At 37.1% G+C, this 10,036-nt stretch overlaps 1 protein-coding gene across 1 annotated transcript; it reads left to right on the forward strand.

Annotated features, from left to right (window-relative positions):
- Positions 1-1,360: 1,360 nt before the first annotated feature.
- LOC114614750 (rho GTPase-activating protein 20-like) lies at positions 1,361-8,215 on the forward strand. The gene is made up of 3 exons (XM_028760349.1): positions 1,361-1,506; positions 2,725-2,874; positions 8,212-8,215. The coding sequence occupies exons 1-3, from the start codon at positions 1,361-1,363 to the stop codon at positions 8,213-8,215; spliced, it is 300 nt and encodes a 99-aa protein (XP_028616182.1).
- The last annotated feature ends 1,821 nt before the right edge of the window (positions 8,216-10,036 follow it).

Raw genomic sequence — 10,036 nt, forward strand, 5'->3', positions numbered from 1 at the left:
TCTCACACTTTAGCAGTGGGTTAGCCATCCTTTGTATTCAGTGCCAAAAAGAGATACGAGTTTCAAGTCCTTTGAAAGGTTATCTACTCCAGGATCCCCCGTGAAGGTATTCTTCCTTTACTACCCATTTTCAACCTCAGGGAAAACTGGTGATTTCAGGAAGTATTTTTGTTTCCTTCAGAGCACGTGAACTAACTCTTAACATCATCACTGTTATGAAATATAACACTTGTTAATGATGTTCAGTGCTGTTCAACTCAAGAGCGTAGTCACTTTTATACTGTTGGGTATGTTGGGACATGCTCAGGGCTACAAGTCAGATAACTATCTAGGGAGATATCTGAGTTACAAGAGAGGTTTTACGTTCTGTTCGATCTAGTAGTTTTACCTATTGTGACAAACGACTCTTGTTGGAAAAAGACAAGATTTCAAGAAATGTATTAAGATTTCTTTTGTTTCCAGCAACATTTTGATGTTTCCAATGTTACTTGATTTTCTTGACAGCTATTTCCAAAACCTTGGTGTTGTTTTACTTACGATACAATTGAAATTCCAGTAATGCTCACTTATCTGTGTTGCCAAATAACCTGAAACCAAATTAGAACTATTTCTCAATCGTCCTGTCAATGTCTTACAGACAGTGACTGTCTTAGGCTCCCTTTACCCTTTTAGTTTCACTGGTTATCCATAACATAAAAACTGCTGCATTTATTTATGTCTCCTTTGAAGGTGTGGCTTGTGATTGGGCATAGTTAACCTTTTCTCATGTAAATATTGATTTTAGAGATACAAACTAGAAAAAAAATCCAAAATGTGGATTTTATTTCCTTTAAAGCTACTTAAGACAATATACAAAGTAATGGATTTCGCTGTAGTATTTTTGATATCTAGAACTTATTTTGCTATTTAACCCCATCCAGCATATCAGACCATTTAAATAAGAATTAATTCAAAGGTTGCCTTTATGTAGAATTTAGTAGATCTTCCTATTTTTGTTAATTTAAATATTAACAGATCAGTAAACACACATAGTTTTCAGACATCAAAATCTACAGTATCTCCATCACCAGGATGTAGAGATTTAAAGACACACTTTATAAACAGAGACATCTTCTCAGTAATGAGTTTCATTACGGTATTTTGATACATTGATCTAATTTTATTTTATTTCTATTCACCTCCATTCAAAACACACACACACAGACACAGACACACATACACACACACTTAACAATTGAGACTATGTTTTAATTATATGTCAACCTTTAAATTTACCACATAAAATGTATCCCATAAATTATCCACTGATTATCTGTTCTGTTAGTGTTTGACCTGTACCAGGAAAGACCATTCTCCTGCCATGGAAACCGTTGGTGAGAAATCGATATTGGATGGCATGCGTCAGTTCTTGGTGGTCCAAGGCCCTGTGGCTCTAAAAAGAGGCTGGAGAAGGAAGAAGTGCCATCTCTTCTTGTTCAATGATATTTTGGTTGTATCTAATAATGTGTATGTACTTATGTATTCATTTTCTCATTAGGAAAGGCTACCACTTCACCAGTCCTTAAATGTACAAAAATATAAAGGTTTTCCCCCTTTTTTGGCAAGCAATTTGTCCCCACTTATTAAATAAGAATCAGTGAAAGATCTGTTCTTGCTGTCCACTCTTGTGGAGAACAAAATTAAGAATGAAGAAAAAGAACCAGGCATGCTGGTACATGCCAATAATACTATCACATTTCTGGCTGATTGAGGGGGATTGCAAGTTTCAGGAACTCATTACTTGTATAAAAAAATTATTTTTCCTCAAATTTAAATATTGCTAAATATGACTGCCAAGGTCCCTCTTGATGCATGTGTTTGAATATAAATGTACATTGCACGGACATAAAGGTTGAATGTTACTTCTTTAGTAGTAAAGTCACGTAATTTCTCCCTTTGCTCTCAAAATAAAGACTAAATCCCGTATAAAAGGTAACAGCTCTGACAAGGAAAGAGAAACAAGGAGAGAAAGATTGGAGAATGACTCCACAGAATTCATGCCCATAGAAGCTACAGGGAGTGGATGAGAACCGTAGGGCCCCAGCTATTCTGAGCTGTGATTGGCTTTTGGGTTGCCTAGGTTATGATCCAGACCCTTGCTCTCACTTATTAACTGTTCTTAGAGTTGCCTCAACTACAAAGTAGATCTAGAACAGCTTAGTTTATGCAATTATTTGAGGAACGCATGAAACAATGACCTTAAAATATATGAAATATTTCTTAGCATGTGGCTGTTGTTCAGAAGTATTATGAGATGGGACAGCTCTCTCATGCTTTTATATAACTTTCCTGGCTTGATTTTTAAGGAAGGAGGGCATCTTAGACCTGCAGTAAATAATGAGGAGAATTTCTAAAATGGAATTTCTAGCCTCACATATGTGGAGTCTAAAAACTTTGCATTTTAAAAAATACATACTACAGTAATATTAAACCCTTTCAAGTCATCAAATACCAGATAGTCTCTAGCTTTTCATGAATGGAAAGAGTGCATTTAGTTTGGATCCAATATTAATTTTCCTTGGGGCAAGCTTTGCTGAGACCCATCCATTGTGGGATAATCTGTGTCCAGATGATAGAAATGGAGGAGCAGTCTTCTGCTCTGAAGAGGAAGAACAGGGTTTTGCTATGAGCATGTCCACCTACATTGAAAAATAAACTAACAGAGTTGTTTGATTTCCTTCCTAGACATAAGAAGAATTTTAAGATAAAAAATATCATCCCACTGACTTACCTCTGGATTAGTGACTATGCAAACGATGTGGGAGGAGACAAGAGTACTACCTGCAAGTCCATCTTTCTTTTTTGGCCCAGGGAAAATTTTGTCGTCACCTTCTGGTAAGGCCTAAAGCTTAGACCTACGTTAACAAGCTGCAGGCTTGTAGAAATCCAGGGTCAGCTTCATACTCTCTAGTACAGAAGGAAAATATAGACTTCTTAGACATTTATAAAATAGAATCTATTTTAACGTGATTGTACATAGGGTATTGAGTTTTTTTCCTGTCATCTGTTGACCCTTGTTTCCCCTGTACCTTCCACCACCTATATCTTTTTTTAAAAAATGTTGTAAGAGTTTTAATAGTCAGAATATTATTTATTTATTGAATGATCCATGAGCAACTGTACAAAACGCCATGCGTATCTTAGAAACTACTGGTGGATTTGAGTTCAGATCCTGAATCTCTTGATTTTCGTCTACAAGCTTTGGCATTCCAAACACACGTCACTATCCTACTATCTTTTAGAGATCTCTTTTGATTGATACTCATTCCATTCAGAAACTGAGACCATTCTCAATTCAATGATACTTGGTGAAAAACCAATTTAATATAATCTTGTACGACAGTAAAGTCTCAAGTAATTTTAAAAACATAATCAGTTTTTTTCCCCTTTGGTAGAACATCATGGCACATGCTAATAGATATTTCCCAGATGTTATTCTGAACAGGGTAATTTGAGTTTGTCAAATGACACAGAGTAAGCATTGAGATTAGCATCAATTAACAACAGTAAGAATGGAGAGCTTTGTCAAATAAGTAACCTATTTTTTTATTTATAGCTTAATGTGTGTAAATGGATCAACAGTAGGTAGACTGGAAGAGGTTCCTTGTATTTTGATCGGTGGGGTTTGAACACAGTTGTACGAGGCACTTGGTGTAGAAAGTGGGGATTCTTAAGGTCCTGTAAAGGTTGTAGGCTGCAAGGATTTAATCCGCGCACCATGGTCCTCATCACACAATCGTCTGCTCTTTCATGAACTCTAAAGCTACACAAGTTTCGTCTTCTTTTTTTTCTGGTGACATTGGGGAGTCTAACTTAGTTTTGCAAATTTACCTTTATTCCCAAATGGATTTTATAAGGAATAGTATTGAATTAAGCAAATAATTATATCACCAAGTGCTGAGATTCTTGAATGGCTGTGTAGCAGCTTATCAGGTTTGGTGTCATCAGACAGGACCAGAGCTGGTCTTTGCTATACAGTTGGGTTTTTCTACATGCATTCTTAGGTGGCATAATGAAAGGGGTTCTGGCTGGGCATCCTGAACCTCCTGAGTGGATCTTTTGAGTGCAAACTGACTAGATAGCTATATCCAACTCTGTGTTTCAAGCATATACCAGCTTTTATTGTTATTTACATTGAGTTCTGTATGTGCACCTGGTACTCACCTCTCCTCATACCTCCACACAATCCTCCAGCATCACCACAGAGCTGAATTTGCTAGCAAAGATACCTCTGTGTTTAGTGATTTTGTGTATTTTTTGGCTCTGAAAATGACATAGGGCATCCATTTCCACAGTATTTCAGAAAGAAGTTCATGTTTATGTCATTCTCTTTCTAAAAATGTATTGGCTAACTCACTGGAAATAATTCATTATTACCACTTGTCACTGGCTGCACATGAGAGGAAGTATTTTTGGTTAAGGAAATATGAAATATTTCCTGAGAACATTTCTATGAAACTTTTTTTTATGAAGGAGGTAAAATTTGAAATTATTCCTACACAATGTAGAATATAGTTAGCATTCAGTTAAAAACGCCCTAGGAATTTTCAAGTATGCATACCACCAAGAAAGAAAAGTATTGTCAGGGTGTGAAGTAGGTCGATGAGAGGAGTAATGAATGGGGCTAGGGTTTGCTGTTTGAATAAGAAAAGCATTTTTCAACAAAGCAATCCTGATGCTTACATGACACTGTGAATGTGACCAATGTCACTGATGGAAACATTCATGCTACTTGTAATTAACCAAGTGTCAGAAATGATGGTAAAATTTTAGTCCCTTTAATTACAGTTCTAAATGCTAAATGAAAAAGCAGAGGGCTCACTAGGAGTCAGCACACAACGACTTGCTCTTGATGTGACTCACAGAAATGGAAGACTGGTTCTGTAGAAGGTAATGTCACATATTACAATTCTGTAATTAGTATAAGAAAATAAGTATAATGATTCTTTTTTTTTTCTTTATTGGTCTCCTTTAAGGGCTACCAGTGCTCTCTCCAAATATCAATTGCTTTACATGTGATTTAATGTGAATAATGATGTCATTCTCTATAAACCCAAACTTAGGCTGATTGGACACTGTAAGCCTTAATTACATTTATATGAATTACGTTTATACACAGGAAACTAAAGCTTAGTGCAGTTGTTTGGTCCAGCCATGATCACACAGCTCCTGTTTCATAGCTGTAGTCAGGTCTTTAAATTCCCAATCGTCCTCCACAGTAGTAAACATTCTATCATGTTAGGTTACCAGTTAAAGAATTGGTCAATAAAAAGCTCAATTTTGTAGAGGACACAACTTACACCTGTACCTCATTGGTAAAAACTGGCTTATAACACTTTTTAGGAGAGACTACCTTAAAAATCTTAGCATAAAAGTTTCCCACCTTCTAATTTTTGTTTCTCACTTTTTCAATTACAGTACCATGGAACAGAAAAGATGGTGGTGGTTTTTCCTCCAAAGGTATATTCTGATGTTCATAATTAATTCCTTATTGATAAGGAAATGGCAGTCTCTGCAAACCAGTGACCCAAGAACACTGCCTCCTTTCTTAATAAAACTGTCAGATGTTCCCCCTGTGTGACTTCACTAGGTATTTCCTGGTTGCTGCTATCTGTTCTCTTGGTAAAATGTGTGTTTTGTTTATTTTTTGAGGCAGTTTTGGTTGCCAAGATCATTATTTTCTCCTCTTCAATCTACATATTGGACTAAACAGGTCTCTCCAGACATATATTAAATTCCTTTCAGTAGAGGTTACTCTATCATGCACGCTCACAGCATCTGACGCTTTCCCCTAGAAAGGAAGAAGGCTTTTGTCTCTTTCCGAGAATGATGAGCTTTGGATGTTGGGATTTGCTTCCTAAGCTCCCGTCTCATCGCAATGCACTGTCTTCCAAACCATGACTTTCGTTTATTCACTTTCATTCACAAGATAACAGATGAAAACATTAGCAATGGTTCGCCTGAGAATGAGCTACTGCTTACGTCCCTTTACTGCACTGTGCGTTTTTGTTGCCTTTGAGCAGATTCATTAACGAAGCCAAGAAGACAGATGCACTGAAGGTACTCGATGAAGGAGAGCCGAAGCTGCTCCAGAGCATGTGCCTGTAAGACCAAGGACATTGAGAGTTCCTGCCTGGGGAAGCGAGATGGGACGTGTAAGAAAGCGGGAATAAAGAGGGGTGGGATAGGGGAAAGAGGCAGAAGGAGAGGAGGCAGGAGAAGAGGAGGAAGACAGATTTTACACACTGCAGTGTGGAAAATGTATATGGCATGCATACATATGAAAAGTACTAGGCAGAATGAACAAAGAGAGTAAGTTGAGTTAGCTACAGTTCCTAAAATTAAAATAAGTAGTTCATAATAAATTACTATAGAATTTCTAAAGTTTAATTTCCAAAGAACAATATTTCAAATTAAGATTATTCTGTTTATTCGAGTATAGTTATAAATACACAGGGAGGTACAGTGAGAATAACATACACAATCTTCACATATTTACCTATTTGTTGACATTTTCCACTTGTATTTTTGTATTCTGCTATTTTTGGCTGCTCTCTGTGTACTGTACGCAGGTCAACTGCATGACATTTATCCTCATTTCCTCTTAAGTAAAAGGATATCTTTTTATAAAACTACCATTTGTGTATGTGTGTGTGTGTGTGTGTGTGCGCGCACGCGTGTGGGTGCCTGTGTGTGTGTGCGCGCACGCGTGTGGGTGCCTGTGTATGTGTGTGCGTGTGTGTGCGTGTATATGTGTGTGTGTATGTGTGCGTGTGTGTGTACATGTCTGTGCCAAGGTGTATGTGGATATAAGAGGACACTTTGGATTATCTTTCTGTCCAAATATGTTCTGGGATCTAACCTTAGTCATCAAGCTTGGTGAAAGATTCTGTACCCGCTAATCCCTGCCCTTGCCTTGAGAAACTTCTCTAACCACATTGTGAGCTTATATCTAAAGCAGATGACTTACTGATTATTTTTACATAAGATATCACCTCTGCTTTTGAATTTTTTCTCTTATTCTTAGATCACAGTAATGTGAAATCATTGTCAGGTGTCATTTTAGTAAAGAGCATTATTTGCTGGGGATGTAGTTCTTTTATAGAAATAATCTTTAGCACTAAGACAGTGACACACACACACACACACACACACACACACACACACGAGGAGGAGGACACACAGAGACAGAGAAGCATAAGGGAAGGTAGAGACCAACACAGGGAAAGACAGAGATAAAGACTTATCAATTTATCCTAATCTAGACTTTTCCTTTATCTCTTTAAAAACCACACCTACAGAGACATCTGCTGCTAATCTAGAGGAAGACTCCCCACCTGTTCCCTCCAGGATAAATAAAACATTCTTTGTGCTGAGAATTTGCTGTCTGGTTGTGTTTTGTGCCAACTCTGGTACCCCCAAATTTGGTGCCATGACTCAGAATATGACAAGATCCCTGACCCAGTTTCCAGACCACCCAGTGTCTTCTCTCTTCATCCATCAGAGGCTTATTGGTGACTTTTCCCTTCTTAGCCATCCTAAGCTTTCAGCAGAACATTGGTTGATGACCTTTGAGACTCTGATGTCCCAATCTTCATTGTGGAAATGGGAAGAACACAGCTGACCTTGGCCTTCAGAAGCCACTGTAGTCTCCCTCAGAATCTAAGGAAATATTTTATGTTACATAAATGCAAACTAGTCAATTGGACATTAAATGCATTTTGCAAAGTTATTGGTAAGCCCCATATCACTTTTGCCACTATTGCTGAACTTGTAATATCTTTCCAGGCCACACTTTACTGCAGTTCACAAGATTGTAGCTGTATAAGTCTGATTATTTTTCTTTTCTGGTAGTATGTATACCACAGTCCAGCTCTGTTAATGACAGACATTAGGAATAAAGCTTCCAGGAGACTATGAGACTGATTTCTCTATTTCTGTGAGACAAGCATATGACATCTCTAGCATTAGAGTCTAAACATTAAATACTGGATGGGAAGCAAGATAATGCAATGACCTATTGCAGAGGGAGTTACGGGAACTCATAGTCCAACAATTCTTTACGAGGTAACCCATTTCCAGCACCATTTTATTTGTTATGTCATCTAGTAGGAGTGTCCTTAGAAAATTATGTTGTAACTCTGTTTAATCTCTTTTTTTTTTGTTGTATAGGTGAATGTTTATTTTAAGAGGATTCTTTGGAAATGTTTCAAATGTGTTGTTTCTCAAACTAGTTTTAGTATTAGTTATGCTTTCCTATATTAACTCCTTTATCTTTCCCTCTCACCCCTGTTCCATTTAAACTTTGTGTGTGTGTGTGGGGGGTGTCTGTGTGTCTGTGTGTGCTTGTGTTATTTACTTTTCTTCCGTTAAGCCACTTTGATCTATATCTCCTTCCTTGAAAATTCTCCTTGCAGTCCTTTATTATTGTTCTGAGTCTACTCCATGCATGAAATATAGTTTGACCTATGCTATTACAAAGAAGTTATTAAATTATCAGTAGAAACACTGAATGTCCAACATCCTCACTATAAGGCTACTTATATTGCATTGAAACAAATTTATCCTATCAGGTACAACAATGATATTACAGCAAACCTTAAATAATTTATAAAAGTTGGCAGTGAAAGTCCTAACCTTATCTCTGCCAATTACATAAGTAAAAGCCTCAGTTTGATTGTTTATGGTACCCAATCTTACATGGTAAATCACTGGCAGAATAGATTTCAGTTTCCATGGCCTCGTGACAGTACCAGTTACATTCTATACAAAAAGCTGAAACCATGAAGACGGTAGAAACAAATGAATGGCTCATACAGAATAATTTATTTAGAAAAAGATTTTTGTGAACATTGATTTAAGGTTAATCTATAAGAATCATATATTGGAAGTGAGTGGGAATATCCATTTTTATATTAGTTAATTATGGCTTATGAAATAAATTACTGTGAATAAATTCATGTTTGCTTTCCATCCCAGAGAGATAAAAGTACATCTAACAGGCAGGCAGATACTCCTGTTGGCAAGAGCAAGAAGCCAAGCAGAGATAGGGTACAGGAAGTGAAGCAAGGCTTTGAAATTTGAAACCTGTACCCAGTCATGTACTTCCTCCAAAAAATGCTACCACTCCTAAAGAGTGCTAACATCTGAGGATCATGTCTTCAAAGATCAGAACTAATGGGGGCACCCCAGGCATCACAGATCAATAATATCTCTATGGTTTAAGTGTTGCCCACATGGTGATAATTACATGAGTCATTCTTTGATGTTAAGAACCACACATATGAGATCCCCTCTCGCTTTGCAATCTCTTGCCACTCTTAATTTCTCCCTGAAACTACCTACTCATGATAATACCAAAATAACTAATAATAAAATATTATTTAAGTTTTAGACTTTTTGTTATACACTTAAGAAACTCATCATGCTGATTTAGCTTTCAATGCAGTTCTCATCATGAAAGCAAAATTTCAAACACTATAGATTTAATCCTAATAAATATAAAAATTTGATATATAAAATCTACTCTGTAGAACATTAAGAGTTCCAGGCCATTCATCATGCCTATTCCAGTATCCAAACATGTTTAATTTAAATTTGCCCTACCTCTCTCCACTGCCTTCCCTTCCTTCCCCTAATTACTTCTACAGTTCTTTGTTAGAATTTGCTATACCACACCCACGATCAGACTCAAGAGACTCAGGAGGATCCACATATTAGACAAATGGTCTCAGAAAGTGGCCTATCGTGTTTTTTTGTTTTTGTTTTCCAGATCATGTGGCGGCCTTCTTAACTTAGCACTGGCCTCATGAAAAGAATCTCATATTAATAATGTTGTTCACCTCAAGAAAATATGCTTTATGCTGTCAGGGAACTGAATCCCTGGGCTACATGGGAGAAAAGTAGTTGTAAATCTATGAAGCTGTGTGTCCAGGTTAGGTGAGAGGGCTTATGTTCTGCTGCACTCAGTTGTTCTACTCATACAGAGCATGAAGGC

The sequence above is a fragment of the Grammomys surdaster genome, unplaced genomic scaffold (assembly GCF_004785775.1).
Source record: "Grammomys surdaster isolate TR1022 unplaced genomic scaffold, NIH_TR_1.0 126531, whole genome shotgun sequence".
NCBI classification, from domain to species: Eukaryota; Metazoa; Chordata; class Mammalia; order Rodentia; family Muridae; genus Grammomys; species Grammomys surdaster.

Excerpts from the sequence above, each read along its gene's own strand:
- LOC114614750 (XM_028760349.1), top strand. The coding sequence starts at position 1,361 with ATGGAAACCGTTGGTGAGAAATCGATATTGGATGGCATGCGTCAGTTC. Across the intron at positions 1,507-2,724 it reads TTGGTTGTATCTAATAATGT|ACATAAGAAGAATTTTAAGA; the intron begins GTATGTACTTAT and ends TTTCCTTCCTAG.